This window comes from Galendromus occidentalis, unplaced genomic scaffold, assembly GCF_000255335.2.
Source record: "Galendromus occidentalis unplaced genomic scaffold, Mocc_1.1 scf7180000077485, whole genome shotgun sequence".
NCBI classification, from domain to species: Eukaryota; Metazoa; Arthropoda; class Arachnida; order Mesostigmata; family Phytoseiidae; genus Galendromus; species Galendromus occidentalis.
Genome location: NW_003805473.1, coordinates 1,614,699 through 1,630,264, shown reverse-complemented (window position 1 = coordinate 1,630,264; position 15,566 = coordinate 1,614,699). Strand labels below are relative to the sequence as shown.

General features: G+C 52.6%; 1 protein-coding gene across 1 annotated transcript; it reads left to right on the top strand.

The window, feature by feature from the left end:
* Positions 1–11,719: 11,719 nt before the first annotated feature.
* On the top strand, positions 11,720–13,312 carry LOC100905543 (uncharacterized). Its single transcript, XM_003745779.2, has 3 exons — positions 11,720–11,921; positions 12,455–12,786; positions 12,977–13,312. The coding sequence occupies exons 2-3, from the start codon at positions 12,477–12,479 to the stop codon at positions 13,237–13,239; spliced, it is 573 nt and encodes a 190-aa protein (XP_003745827.1). The 5' UTR covers positions 11,720–11,921; positions 12,455–12,476; the 3' UTR covers positions 13,240–13,312.
* Positions 13,313–15,566: the final 2,254 nt, after the last annotated feature.

Below are 15,566 nucleotides of genomic sequence, written 5' to 3'. Positions count from 1 at the left end.
GGTATTCAGATTTCGTTATCTACATATTGAGCATGTGGAACAAGAGAGGAATGTCTGCTGCCGGCCCCGCCACCCCCACCGCATGTTGTCAGAGGGCTTAGCGTATCTCGGAGAACCGAGAATTCGACATAGACAAAGAAGAGGCATTCGGCAATGAGGCACGAGAGATGCGGCGGGAGTAAGGCCTCCTGAAGACCTGGGAATATTTGCGCATTCTACCACGCTGCAAACAGACGTGACGTTCACTGTTGTCCTGCATTTTCTGCTCGGCCCCCCAGCTGTTAACTGTATATTTGTCTGTCCGTCCGTTCGTCCGTCTGCCTGTCGTGGGCCTGTCTGGCGATCTAGCTCCGCAAAACCTCAGCCTGGGAACCGCTTCGGTCACCGAATCATCACGTTTCAGAAACACTGAAGACAATCGAATGATTGCCGAGACTGATATACGGCGTGTCTCTCACCTGGCGGATCGAAAATCTCCGACCGGTCGGTCGGTTGGTCTGCCAGCAGACCGAATTGACCCAGTTGTCCAAGCGTTCTCGCTCCTTATCCGACTACTGAATGACAGTCGATCGTCGAGGGGTAAAGTTCGGCGAGCGAGCGGGCGAGCACTTAGGGGGTGCCGGCGTGATGCTTCTTGAGGGGTGCCCTAGAGGTGCCCCCGCAGAGAAGCAAGAAAAAATTATCCGTAGAACAGGCGAGAAGATGAGCCACTGTCGCATCGGGTGTTCAACGATGCCGACCGTTAGGAATGAGACGACCATCCCAACGGTCCCGTATTTGACTACGCAGCAGGTTCCGTCTCCTGTTCCTCGAGCTTCCGCAGGATTCTCCGTCGATGGTTCAGGAATTTTCCGGGATTCATGGCGAGTTCCCGTAGGTTGTCGCGCTGTCGTGGATCGATATGGGCTTTCAACAAAATCTGTACCCTGTGGTTCCGTGCACGAGATGCTCAATGGATGAATCGCGCGGAGATTCGGAGCATTTGAATACCAGCGAGCACGGAACACTCGAATACGCCGATGTCCCCATTGAGAGTTTTCATTTTTCTCCATCTGTCTATCCATCTTTCGTTGCCTGAGGCTCCCGTTGACGTCGAACCGGATCTGCTCTCGAGCTCCGATGAGCTTTACTCGGCCAAAATTTTAGCTTCAGAAGGGAAGCCGCGCTGGCAGAATGGGAAATCCCTCAAGCGTACGACGTGACGTCCTTAGGACAGTCTCTCCAGGTGTTCGCCCACGCTTAAAGCCACTACATTGGAGTCATCACGGTCCGCCCAAAATCGTACGATCATGCGTGCGTGCAATGGCGCCAAATCGATCGACGCGTACTCGAACGCACACACGTCTTGCTTCCGAATGCCAGCCGAATGAATTCATCAGTCGAGCGGGCGACACAGACTCTCACGAATCGAATTCGAGCGGCTGGCTATCCGTCAGAAAACGGAGTACCTGAATCGGAAAACTCAAATCACATCGTTTTCATCTTTACGCTTTGCATCGTTTGTCGCGCGATGAATGGAAATAATTCTCATTCAGAGGGCGACCGAAAAAAAAAGAAGATAGCGATCATACCTCCGACGCCGCTCCGGAGGTATCTTCTGCAGGAGCCCGATCGTTTCGTAACACGGGTATTCAGAAAGAAAAGAGAGACATCCAACGTCTGACCGACGATTTGAATGACGCTTCGTCCGTCAAACGGGTGGACAATCTGACGGATCGTCGGTCGCTAGTCTCTCTGTCAAAGAGCGTTCGGGCTCGGGCTTGAAGTTCAGTAGACAATGCCTCCGTTCTCTTCGGGCTAAACGACGGTCCTTGGGGGAACAACTAACTTTGCTCCGCATAGATTCGACTAACAAGAAAATGTTCAAGACGAACAGGATCACAAGGACCCTTATGCAATATCAAGTCGTATGGGCTTGCCATTCGAACTCATCCAGGAGACGCTACGTAGCATGGCCATTGCTTTCGTTAGCGGCGTTTCAGCCGAATGCTCCGTGATTGCGTTCTGATCGTAGAGTGACACTCCTCGGGCGATGAGCATGACAAGTTAGAGCCATTCCCGCTTTCCAGTGCGCTGAGCAAAAAATAATCCACAATCAGAAGCACACCTTCGTTTGTGATCATTTGATTATTATCTTTATGGGGATCATCGGGAGCCAGCATGTCAAGCAGGCGCGTTTGGGATGGGAAAGATGCCGCTGTGCTCGTCCCTCATTTTCGTGATTTCTGTCTGTTGCCTGAGCGTCTATCTTCTCTGATCGTATTGTTTTCAAGATAAAAATCTCCAAGGCGTTACGTGCGAGTGGTGGGGGTAGATTTAGAGTCTGACGGAGTCTGACAAGAAAAGAGGCGTCTGGCTGCTCTCGCTCTCGGCGAAACAGCCAGCTCCAGCCGATCCTAAAGACTCTATAAAAAAAGGCCTCGAACCGAGAGTGCACCTGAGAGGCAACCAGCTGGTGGTGAAATAGCACGAACATGAAACACTCATCCGACAGCTCGAACAGGAATCCCTGGTACTCTTTCAAAGCGGTGCTCATGATCCATCCCTCCTACAGATGACTTGAAGCGCATAACAATATTCGTGAATGCTTGATCTCCAGACTCGACGTGACTCGGCATGGAGTTCCGAGGCGTAAATCGCAGTTGGAAAGGAACCTTCTGCGTTTTCCTCCCATTCTCCGCGGAGAGTTCGTGTACTCGTCGGCTGGAACCTTCCGACGACTGACGAGCGTATCCTCCGGGAAGCATTGAGGGAACTCGAAATCGCGTCGACGAAATAATTAATACCAGACCGAAGGTAGAACGGATCCCTCCCGAGCAGAGCTCGATGGATCGAAATCGACGAGATATATTACCGTTTCGAGACCTTGGAGTTGATTTTTATTGTTGGAACTGAACTCGATTCGACGCCTTTCATTGGTGATCTCCTCCGCCGCCGCCACAATCGCGACCGCTCGCCTTTTGGTTATTGGCCTGATTGTTGCTCCGGGGTGTTGAATATTTCGCATTTTGAAGCTTCGGAAGGCCCCTCGAAGTGCCGCATTTAATGTTCGAGAACAACTTTGTCTCCGAGGTTCTTTGAAGAAGAGCCATGATCTGAACTCTTGCGTCTCTCGCTCGAATTCACTCATCGAGAACATCGACCGCGCAGCCAGTCGCGCTCTGGGGAATACTCCCGTTAGACGGGGGAGCTGAATATTTTTCGGACAAATTCAAGCGAATCCCTCCGCATGCCGCTCTCGGTGTCGACGGTTCAAGAACCTGGATTCAAAACAGCCTTCCGTGTGTTTCGCCCCCGCCTGACATGGACCAAACAAAACAGAGGAGTTATTTTCATTCCTCGAACCCCGAGCAGCCAGAAACGCGGCAGGGTTTCTGCAGAAGACTCTTGTCATGATACTGTCATGGAGCTTGGGACACTGGTATGTCTACGAGCTGGCGAGCTCAGTAGTCTACGGAGCCTACGAGTCTCTTCGTCCGCTTCCTTTTGAGTACCGCGGTATGCATTTTCATTTCCCCATTCGAATCCAGCCGCAGCCGGAGGAGCCGACCGCGTATCAGCTGAAGCTATCACGAGTTCTCACCTGCGTAGGATGATGAGGATGTCGTAGAAGACGACGATGATCCCACCGAATCCCCGGTGTTACGGCGCTCCGTGAGTGGGTTAATTTCGGGAGACGGGCTCCGCATTGGCTTTGGAGACGCGTTCCGGTGCAGGGGTCCTCCCGTTATCACTGAAACCCGAGCCGGGGGCGGGGGAGTGTTTGCTCTCGGAATCGGAGATGGACATTTCCGAGGCTCTGACTCCGGCGACGACGCTCTGTCGCTCTCCGAGTTCTTTCCGTGGAATTCGATCACGGGTTGCCCTGTAAATTAAAGAGTCTCATTGTTACTCGCAGCCCAGGTCGAATTTTCTGAAGGGCCATTGGTACCCTGCCAACACTTCCCGCTGAGATATCCAAGCAGACGGGGTAAGCTGCGGAAACGTCACGCCAGAAGTCAGCGTATTTCTTAGCAATCGGCTGAGAATCCGCTCGCACGCGCGTTATTTTCTGGGGCATCGGAGTTCCCCGACTAAATAGTGTCCGGTTTCACAGAAATGATTTTCGGAAGCCACGCAGCAAATCAATTTATTTATCGTGAATTCCCGATCTCGTAATATGTGTATATTCTGAAAATCGGATTTGAATTTCGTAAATCGTGTGGAGCGGCTCCGACAAGAAGTTGAGCCGAGAAAAATTTCCACGCATCGATAGATTATTATGGCGATTCATAAAGCCGATGCGACCTGGCGCGAAATCACTACTGCGGAACATGCTGACATGTTTCGCATGTTTCGCGGCTGGAAGCTCCGCGAGAAGCGAAGTTTCCTATCGAATAAGCCATGACTGAGAGAAACCCAAACTCGCTATGCGCGCTTCTCGTTCAACGAAAGGCACCGCGAGTGGATGAGAAGGAGTTCAGATGTATGCGGGGGAATACACAGATGAAGACAAGCTGGTTTTGCAGAAGTTCAACGCTTTCACATGACTCGAAATCCCTGATCGATGCTGCCGGTGTTTGTTCCCTCTCGGACTTCCTCTCGAACCGAAAGCTCGAATCGGCGGGATGTGGGTCACGCGCTCGCTCATGTCGTCTTGTTGGCACTGCTGCCATCGTCCTCCTCGTCGTCAACAACAACAACAACGGCAATAGTGGCAGACTCCTAGCCGAGCCTGCTCTGTAGCCCTGAACTCCATGCTCGAAGAAACGCAACCTGACCGGAAACCTGTTGTTATAGGTAGATTGAAGTTCGAGCAGATGCTCCGTCGGACCCAGCCTGCCAGTCATCATCGAGCTTGGTGCCTGAACTCGGTAGAGCTCGGTGCAGCCAGACTGATTGTGAGTTCAGATGGCCGACTCAGTCAGCCAGGTTCACCTCGGCGTACTAGAGGCACTGCTGCTGTAGCTAAGCCAGAATGGAAGCGAGGCTTCAGGAATAGTGAAGCAAACGAAAATTCCGAACAGCGGGAGCCATCTACCGCGGCTAGAAAACTTTCAGGATTTACTTCCAGTAAGATTCAGGAGACCCTCCGGCCAGATGATTTTCTGCTACGCAACTCTGGTGCCGCCGACGATGCGAACAAGGTCACCGTCAAAGCCCCGCTAAGATCGTTGCGTCACATCTCTGTATGCTGCGCCCCGAACCCGATGCCCAGGGACGGCGGAGCAATCCAACGGGACTCACGGAACGAAAAAAAAAGTTATCTCCATTGACGAAGCGAGTACAAGCCTCGGGCAGGTATGACAGCGTCATCATTGTTATAGCTCGAGTAGAAGCAGCAGCGGAGATGACGCTGTATCAGAAGGGTTGATGACATCTACAGAAGTGTCGGCCACAGAAGAGAGGAGGGAACTTCCCTAGATAGTTGGTTGTTCGGTTGGTTGGTCGGTCGGCCGCCTGACTGGTTGGCTGGCTTGCGTTCTTCTGTCGGATCCGCTGGGTCGGTCGGGTGATTGACCGAAAACGAGGTGAACCCGATCCTGCTTTCACTTCTGGACCGCAGGATGTTTCCAGACATTTTCCGCATAACCCGTAATCATCATGATCAGCATCCGCAGAATTATCATGGAAGTGATAAGGAGTTCGTGTTTTTTTTTTCGGGAACGGCCGAGCGAGGATGGAACGGGATTTCGAACGCGGTAGGGGTACTCTTTCGAATTCGCTTCCACAAAGCTCGGTAGCCTGGTGGAGTGAGTCGTCCTGCCGTATATCGAGGATATCGACTCGTGACGATTCTAATGAAGATTTTAACTCGGATCAAGTCGATTTCCTGCTGAAGTTACTGCCGCCACTGGCGCCGGCCCTGCCGGTGTTCCTGGTAGCTACTTCCCACACTATGGCCAGGCTTCCTGTCGGATGGATCAATGTCCTCAGGAAGCCACGATCTTCATCCTGAAGTCCAGTTCCTACGATGCGTTCGTATAACGGAACAAAAACTTTCGCTTTCTCGTCCGGTGAACTTTTTCTCTCGTTGACTGCCGAGTTCAATAACCTTCCCTACTTCATGCGGGATCGTAACTTCCCGCCGCCGCCACCTCCTCCGCTTCTGCAGCGATGATCGAGGGACCGAAAGATCCAGGGACCGGCCGACCGGACGACCGACGAAGCGACAGACAGAACAAGCGACAGGTTGCCTGTTCCTTCTCGCTTTTCGAAAGCAGTCGGCGCCTCCGGGAATCGCTGTTCATTGAGATTTCCACGGGTGCCCCACGGAGCGCTTTCTCCTCATGATCCCATGTATCTTGTATGTACGAGAATCGGTGGAGACATCATCTCCAGTCTGTTGGTCCTTTTCAAATAAACACAGCACTCGTTTCTCTGGTCACAGGAAATACCAATTGGCTTCGATTGGAGCAACCGAAGCGTCAGTGGAAGCGCAAAAGAGGCGCCTAAAGAAGACAAGACAACTCGCGCAGCGTCAAAGAGTTTCCGGTTCGGCCTCTTCAAGACCGTCGAGGGCCGCCGCAGTCGAGGCTGGCATCATCGATTCTTTTATCACTTCATCCTCTCTAGCCGGGATTCGAATTACAGAGAGCGGAGCAAGCCTCCGTAATCCGCGTTATACAATTCGAATGGCTCCCAACGTCCGAGCTGAGGGCCCCGGACATGATTGAAATCGACTTGAGGAGTGGGAGAGAAGCCGAGCTCCATCTCCGCCTCCGAGAGCCAAGTCCACGGGGCTCAGGATCCAGGCCGGATCGACTGGAGAGAAAATTTCTCGACCGGTTGGAATCAGAGAGGCTCCTCTAGGATATGGCAGCGTATCACGAATAAGATTGCGGACATCCGAATCAATCAAACGAGGAAAAGCCGGAATGATTCATCCAGGTACGGTGTTATATCAGTGAGAAACTGCGATTGGCCAACCATCCCAATTCGTTTGTGAATTTGCATACCGGAACGTAGACAAACGGACGTCATTAATTGCTTGTATCCAGCGAGCGCTACGGTTGACTCAGTGGTCGTCACAAGGCACCGAATGGCTAACCGGCCGGCCGGCTGCCTGGATGGATGCGTTGTTTCTGTGAAGGCCGTTTCTGTGTTGGTGGTGGTTTGGAATTGCCTTGAAGTCGTCCGTTAGATAACCGGCCCTGGCCCGCTTTTCTTATCGAGAGGAACGAACAAGCGGACGAAAGAACCAACGCACGCCGACTGACAGATACACACACACGAACTGAACACAAGAACTCATAATGACAAGCAGAGGTCGCGGATTAGCGACAAATAAAAAGAACCCGAAACGAATCCACTAAAATACCGGAACGCTCCGAGGTGCTCATTACGCACCATGTCTTGAGGCTATGCAGTTGCTTGCCGATTTCTCCGCGCTGCATGTCCGACGGCCGTTGCCGGCTTGGGTTCGTAGCGACAGGTGTGAAAAATTCCCGACATCCATCGGGAGCATGATATTATCAAAGCAATGATGATTTCGCAGAATATTGATACTGGACGAGGGACGCTTCCAATTATTGTTTTTCGTGAATATCGATCTCTGCCGATACCGAAGAAATTCCGTTCCTATACTGAATTAAGAAGCCCGGGTTGAATGAGTTGTGAGCTCCAGGAGTTTCTGACCGGATGACAAGTGCACGTCGTAAAACACAGGATGTTTTTACTGTCCGGGTAGTTTTGCCGATCCAAGCAAAGTTGCATCGTATTGTTCCGTTGACGAAGGGTCAAGTGCTCCACCGAACGAGGAAACTCACGAGCTGCTCGTCAAGGAAAAATTCCCCCCCGTTGGATCGTGCCAGACCGGAGCATTCTCCACGAGTCGTATTATCAAAGAGCGTTCCATGCTATCTTTCTCGAAGTTCTCCCGAATAAATCTCCGCCTTGAAAGCGTGTCGAAACCCGCTCTCGACGCAACGTTCGAAATATTCGTCTGTGACCTATTCCAATCAGAAGCATAGTGAAACGTTTTTTGAATGCGCCATCTTCCCAGCCGAAGTCTCCCGGCTGCGAATGTCGAAGGAAAGGCCATCTTCGGATGGCTTCTTTCAGAATCTATCTGTCTGGATTAGGCAACCGCCGCACGTGATGCATCTTCAGCACTACGAATATCAGAAAGAGGAGCCGTTCTATGAACGCCGGCAGTCGCCGCGCTAAGCCGTCCTAAGCTAGAACTTTAGTCACTTGCTCGTTCTTAAAGGTTGCTTGCAGCTCTCAGTTCTAGACTATCAGTAGAATCGGTGACTTGACGCTTACGTGCGATAAGCATTTCGGCAAGGCGATCACGTCTGTGTCATCCCGCTACTTCTGTCCATGACCAAGTCAGAAGCGGGTACGACCTTCTCTGATCTTCTTGGGCCGGCAGATGCGGTGGCTATCTCGCTACCCAGTTAGCGTTACGCAAGAACCTTAGCTGCTGGCTCTTCTTCTTTTCTCCGCCTCATCATCATTCCCTTCAACAACATTACTGATGTCGGGCAGGCAGCCGCGAAATCAGACGACAACGGAATGTCTGTTAAGAGATCAGGGATCCATCTTGATGGGGGCATCGATGTCTTCGGATCACGTCGTATCGTCGTCGAAATTTTCAAGAGACGTGCCGTTATATAATATAGCGGCTTCTGAAGTCAGGCATCCAGAAAGCGAGCCATATCGGCGGCCGAATAACGCCAGAACACCGAAGCGCGCGCGAGGTCAGGTAGTCACCGCATAACAGCTGACCTGAATTCTGAGTAAGGACCTTCGGTAGCTCAATACCCCCGGCGCCGTGCGGGAAGAAAATTACGGCCGCGGTCTACGGTGGCCTCCTGCATTACGGGACCAGAAAAAGTGGTATCCGACGTCGCCACGGCACCGAAAACAACTTCGTTTGCCGCGGGAAAAGTTTGCAAACTTCGAGGCAGACGAGATCGTGCTGTGGGAGCTTTAAATGTCGATAGAAAAGATTCGACCTCTGGTTTGGGAATATCGGGGTTCGAATCCCTGATGGGGATGTCCAGCTGGGAAATGCCGAGCGCGTCATTGTCGGATTGTTTATCGTTCCGTTTCAGCTCAAGTTGTCATCGGTAAACGAATATGCCAGGTCAGTCTATCCCAACGCATTCACTCATTGCTGTGTGTTCACGAAATATGTCGTGGTGGAACAGCCTACTGAGTTGGACTGCTATAAATCACCTCGGGAAACAAGAACTACTTCTTTCGTTTCCGGCGTGTCCACGTCAAATGAAAGGGCTTCTCCAAGGGCGTAGCTGACGCATTCGGAAAATGAGATTACGCCGTTGCTCATCTTGGAGAAGCAATTATTTTCTGAATCCTCTACCCTTCGGATCGAGAACTTGTTCCTCCGGATCTGTCAGGGCTAGAGAGTGGGAACTCCGACACTCCGGGAAACTTCGAGCATTGAAGTCTCGCTGGCGTTCGAGGGGAGTGCTTCTCGCTCAACATAGAATTCGAGCGATTTCAGGAAATCGCTATCATCACACATCCCGGAATTCGAAATCGCGATCGCTATTTCGTGTTGGATACTGCTACTCGTTTTCCAATTCGATCTGTGAACGAGCATATACCGGCTGATAGCAATCCACGAGTCCTATAATCGAGCGAGGGTCACTTCCCGAAGCGGATTTTCGTGGTATCAACTTCATGCGATCCCTGACGGCGGACATTGCTCACCGCTGGAGAGGCTGTGAGCTGTGATTTCTCTCATGGCAGGATAGCGGAGCGGCTGTGGGCTTTGGGACCGTGTGCAACCCCGCGAAAAATAGCATATCTACAGCTAACAAGAAGGATTTGGAGTCTTTTCCCTACGGTGTTTATCGGGCTCATGTCGCCGCTGATCGCATTCACCGGAACCTGTTAGCTAGACCGGACACGCTCTCCCCAGCTCACCCTCGAGTCCAGACAGGACAACGACGCACGTCGGACGGAGCTCGGCTGCTCTTCTCCCGAGAGGAGAGACGGAAACGCGTCATCTCTCATATCAGATAGGGAAATCGACGGAGCGGGTTGAGATAACAAATGTACATATGATCGTATGAATTCAACGCGGGAGACTCAAAAGCCATCCACAATAAAAAATCCGTGTGGTCCATTTTGATGTTACAGGAAATTACCCGGAGCCGCGCGGCTTTGAACCCTCTTAAGCGGTTACTGACCGACTTTCGGCGGCGCCACCAGAAAACTCCAGAATAACCTTCCACAACAGAAGCTGGTTGCACAACGTTCGGTATTGCGCCTCAACGTTCGCCTTACGGTCGAATGTCTGATTCTGATTCAAGAAGTCTTAATTATCCATGGTGGGACGCAACGAAATTCCATGGACTCGACGACATTCGAAACATCATGGAGCCAATGGAACCGGGGCTACCGTCTTGTGGAACCGAACGTTTTTTCGACTTGTGAGCTGATCTCAAATGGGGAAGGAACTCACGTATGGGTACATGGTGATCGTCGCTGGACTTTGGTGATGCTGGTGACCATCGGTCAAGAGAGCGCGCTTCCTCCGAAGACGAATCCGGGGTCGGTGATCGACTCCCCATCGGAGATTCCGAACGTGGCGCTTTTTCCTTGTTCAAAGTGGCTGCGGTGTAATCCTGCACGGCCATTGCGGAGAACTCTCCGGAATTTATCGGCGAACTCGTTTGATTTATCCAAGGGTTGTCGCCGCCGCCGCCGCAGCAGCAGCAGGAACAAGAACACAATTAGTCCAGGGACGGAGGGTGAGGAATCGAGTTGATCACAGTATCTACAGGTGGAGGAAACGGTGTTGAAGGAGCTTGATGGAGGTGGTCGAGGTTAGGAGTAAATCCTAAGTCCTCGTGAACTGCTAGCACATGAGTTTGTCTAGGGTTTTTGTTGTCCCGATCAGAGGAACAAAACAACGGCCGGCCTTTGCACAACCGTCCGGCAACACGCAGACGTTTGGAATACCGTTAGTAGTGTGCCGTCAGTCAGTCAGTCAGCCAGCCAGTCAGTCGGTTGGGCAAGCGCTCCGTCAGAAGCAGCAGCAGAAGTCCCCTCTCCCCGAGCGTAGCTCCCTTCCGAACGGTGCAGAAAGGGAACCAGGGGACTCCTCGGGGACAATGGCCGCATTGGGAAAACACGAGGTCGAGTGGGAGACGACCGATGAGCCTGCAGACAGTCAACTAGCCGGACGAAGGCTAGTTGACATCAAAATGACTTCTTCAGATTATTGTGGTCAAAGTGTGGGAGCTGATGCTTCGACCACGGTCGAGACGGGCTCTTCTTGCCGGAGGACAAATCAAGGCCAACATTCGAGCCGCTGGCCGACAGCCTCCCATACGTTCAGCGAGTCAGACTTCCAGATAGTCACCGACGACATTTGGGTGTTTTCAACGAGGCGGTGATGACCGATGACAACCTGATGATTCTCCGAGAGCGTGGGAATCCGAGACGTTCTTTTTGCATAACCGGCGGGCGCTCCTCTGCCGGCACATGATCGAGAGTTCACCCGGGAGTCCGAGACATGATTTCAATCCGGCCAGCAGCTGGTCATGACATTCAATCTATCGAATTCGTCTCTTCGGACCCATCCGTGGGTTCTTCGGTCGGATTCGATGCATCATTCCGCACACAATGCTTGCTCCTATCGTACATGCAGTCAGAGCTCTCCTCTTGTCGCGCTCTATTCCATCCCGATCACGTCATCATCACACATTCCGTTTCTTTTCGGTGATCCGAGAATCGACCGACATCAGCGCAACGTTGAAATCGGCGGAGGCGAGGAGTGTGGATTCGCGGGGAGAATTTGAATTTTGAGTTTGGAAGACAGTCGAGCCGTTTGAGTCGATTTCCGTTGACTTCGGGTTTGGCTAAGAAACTGCGCACTCGGAGTGGAGACTACTAACGCCCGCGTACGTGTGCCGCAAGTGCGTTTTCCGCGAACAAAACTTGAAAGGATTCTTCGCGAGGTGAGTTCGGCCCATCCGATGATGTGCCGAGGAGAAATCCGCATGGATCTCCGAGAGGTCCACCCTGGAAGCTGCCTGGAGCGGGACTCGGAGACTGGGAGTCGACCCGACTCTTGACCCTCTCGAATTAGGAATTTCGAAGGCCTTTGAGTAGCATGAGTTGTATCCAAATCGTGATCCTATTCTCGAATTGGCATTGTGGGAGCCACGGAGTCCAGGTCCCTGACTTTATTCCGGAGTTTACCCATGATTCGATCTGGTCAGGAGAGTGGCTCTCGCATCAATGGCAAGAAGCGGCATGGTGTCTCAGTCTTCGGGCAAGCTATTCATCTCAGAGAATCGATCTCCATCCGAGACGATTTGTTATTGTTTTGAGATGTCAGACCGCGAGCACGTCCGAACCGAGAAAGACACAACGCGATTCGCTCTCCATGCTCTGGTGGGATGTCGCTTGTCTCGAGTAGCCGAGTTATTAGATGGAGCTGCTCATCGCTGTGCGGTGAAAGATTCAAGTGACATTTCTCAAGTTCCAGATACTCCTCGATCGGCAGCACGATGCGCGTTGAAGAAGTTGAAGATGTTTCGCGCGTGATGAATAATTTGCATTTGGAAGTGTTCGTGCAACCCACGAACCCCTTGCTGCCTCACCTGACGCCCACAGTCGGAGAGAATCCACTCTCATGGAACAAACTCAGCACCATCCACTTCATCGGCATTCAGAGTGTTACCGAACTCCTGAGTAAGGTTCGGAAACGCATCGTCACGCAGCTCGATTCAAAAACTCTCCTCGACATAAGTTCTGCAATTGAAGCGATCCGTATCCCATCTGCGACACTTTTCAACAATACGAGGAGGTTCCCGGAAGGTAAGCCCACAGCTCCGCCTGGAGCGAATCGCACCCCACTCTACGGGGGGGTCGGGGTGAAAGCGGGATGGACAAAGCTCAAATCCCAGCGATTCGCTGAGCCGCCGTCGTGAAAAGTTTCATATAGTAATGGCACCGCGGTGGAGTTGTAAGTGAACTCGAGTTTCGTAACCACGAGCTTCGATTCCAGGTTTGTACGTCGCGTGGATACCGGCCTTGCCCATGGTGCAGTCGCTCTGCTTGCTGCAGAAACTGTGTGTCGCCAAGATGCCAGAGCAACCCCTGACCTGTGCGAAACTTCTCACGGTCGTTGAGAATATTGAAAATTACATAGTCGCCTTGAACATTAAAGGACTCGGCGTTTTCGATCGGGACAAGTTCGAGACGACGGTCGCTCACTGGAAGTTCAACTGGTCGCAGTTGAGCTACCAATACGAAGTCATAGAGAACTGAGGAATCTCAGCAACGCATTGTGTCGCTCCTGTTTTTATAAAAGAATTTATGCCGCATTTATTACCTTAACACTCCCGGTGTTCTCCTTGGATTTCGTGCGATGTCTCCCCCTCTGGCGAAGAAAAAAATTACCGACTCCTGCGAAGGTTTACTAGTAGGCAGTCGCGAGTTTTTTCTGCTCTGGACCCTCGGCTTCCGCTCTCGCACCTCTGCAGCGATTCTGAGTCTTGAGTATTTCAAACTCCTGGGAATGGGTTCTCGACGAAGATTCCCGGGAACCGTAGATCAGTAATCCGCAACTATCTTGCTCGCCCGAGGTTCGTGCCAGTGGCTGGATCAGTTCCTGTTCGGAACGAGTAGAACACTGGAACAACGAGCGCTGCATCAGAAATTCGGTCGGTCGCTAACCTCGCGGGGTCGTTGACTTCGGACGTAACCAGAAGATTCATCAGCGGGCCGCGGAACGCTACGGCGAAGCGTTGAAGCACCTCACTCACGAGAGCACCGAGTACTTTCGATTACGCCGTGCGCCGACCGGAACAGACCCTCTGACCTAGTGCCGAGGAACGAGGAAGGAAAAGGCTTTAGAGTTCCTTTCGTTTTGGGAAGCATGGGATCTCCGCTCGTATTTCCTGCGTGGACGGAAGCGCCCAAGTTTACGAGCAGCGTCCGTAGACTTTATCTCAAGTAGACAGGGCAGTTACGACGGAGTCGGAAATCTGCAACGATCGGAAGTAGATCTACGAATCGCGGCTGTCCGAGCCTCGGAGCTATCGAGGGCATGGTCGAGCGCGATAAATAAAGTTCCGATCATGGGCCATCTCGCCGGTTTCCATCGAGGTGTCTCGATGTCGCGGGAAAGCCATTAGCCGAAAGGATGACAGCTTGAGTGCACGTCTCTGCGTTCACGTCTGATCGCTTTCCAAGGTGGAGCATGCAAATGAGATAACCACTCAAGACATTCGGTCCCTTCGGATCGAGTGTGTGTGTGCTTGTGTTCTTTATTGACACACGTGACGCCGCTCAGGCGACAACGATGACGCGCGTCACTATTGAGAATTGGTCGTATGCACCCTGCAACATTCTGGAAGACGACGTCGCTCGGCGGCCTCAATGCCGCAAGTGTGCCATTGTTCTCCCTTCTTCCATCCATCCGTCGGTCCGGCTGCCTTCCATCTTTGAGTCCGTGTGTCTGAGCGCGCCCGTCTGGAAGAGAACGTCAGTCGTAGGCCGACGTCTACGCTGGCTCGCCGGTTGGCGACGGCAGCGAACGTTCTCTGGTCCCTCCCCGGTCTGTCTGCAAAATGGCGATTGTCCGTTGCTGTGTCCAGTGTTGTGGCCAGAGAATCATCACAACCGTAACCCAGAACAGCTACTCGTAGATCATCGACCCATCCAGGGCTTTGACCCGGAGGATCCGGATGGGAGCCACCGGGAAGGCTTGTAGGTTGACTGGCGTTGGATGGAAGCTTCACAGCAAGCCAGCCGGCAAGTCAGCGGGCCGACCAGCAAGCGAGCCCGCCAGTCAGCCAAGCGGCCGATCAGCTGCTCTGAGGGGATGGTGACTCTTCATGACGTCATCCAACCGCTCGCGCTTTTTCAGAGCCTTCGCGGGCCTCGGACGGAAGCTGGTGCGGATCATCTCCCGTAGACCCTCGGTTCCTCTGTGAGATTCCTTGCTCTGAATCCCGCAGACCGCACTTGATTGATATTCCTGATAGAGAAGTGAGTGCAACGACCGTCGCTCGCGCATTCCCGGTTCCCGGACCGCATTTTATCTCGAGAGCGTAGGAGAGATACTGATCCCGGAGATCGGGAAATCCTCTTCTGAGTTCGCGAGGAACCTCTGGGAGACCCCTTTCTTTCCGAATCTTCGTGGAATCAGTCTCTCCCGAGCTTCGTGGAATCAGTCTCTCCCGAGCTTCGTGGAATCAGTCTCTCCCGAGCTTCGTAGTCTCGTCACTCACTCAGATATCTCCCTCGAGTTTCGGGTGCGAGCTTCGCTGACGCCATTCACCGAAAGCCTGACGTGTGGCGCGCCGAAAAAGAGAAACGGCGAAGAAAGCTTGAGGAAGCTTGCGAACAGCTGCTTCCGTCCGTTCAGCAGATACATGATGCTGCTGCAGAGGAAAAGTGGCAACTTTCTCCACCGCCGCCGCCACCAACACCACCATCATCATCTACGCTCAGAAGCTCCATCTCCTGCACCGGAGTCACAACCCAGAAACGTCGGTCGACGAACCCTGTCTGATGATGACGACGACGACCAGAAGACTTCACTCGATGTCTATGACCGCTAGCGGAAAACACGAAACAGGGAAAGTCGC

What these genes read in the sequence shown, in the direction of transcription:
- LOC100905543 (XM_003745779.2), top strand. Translation starts at nt 12,477, where the DNA reads ATGCGCGTTGAAGAAGTTGAAGATGTTTCGCGCGTGATGAATAATTTG. An exon ending in TACGAGGAGGTTCCCGGAAG is followed by an intron (nt 12,787 to 12,976) that starts GTAAGCCCACAG and finishes CTTCGATTCCAG; the next exon opens with GTTTGTACGTCGCGTGGATA.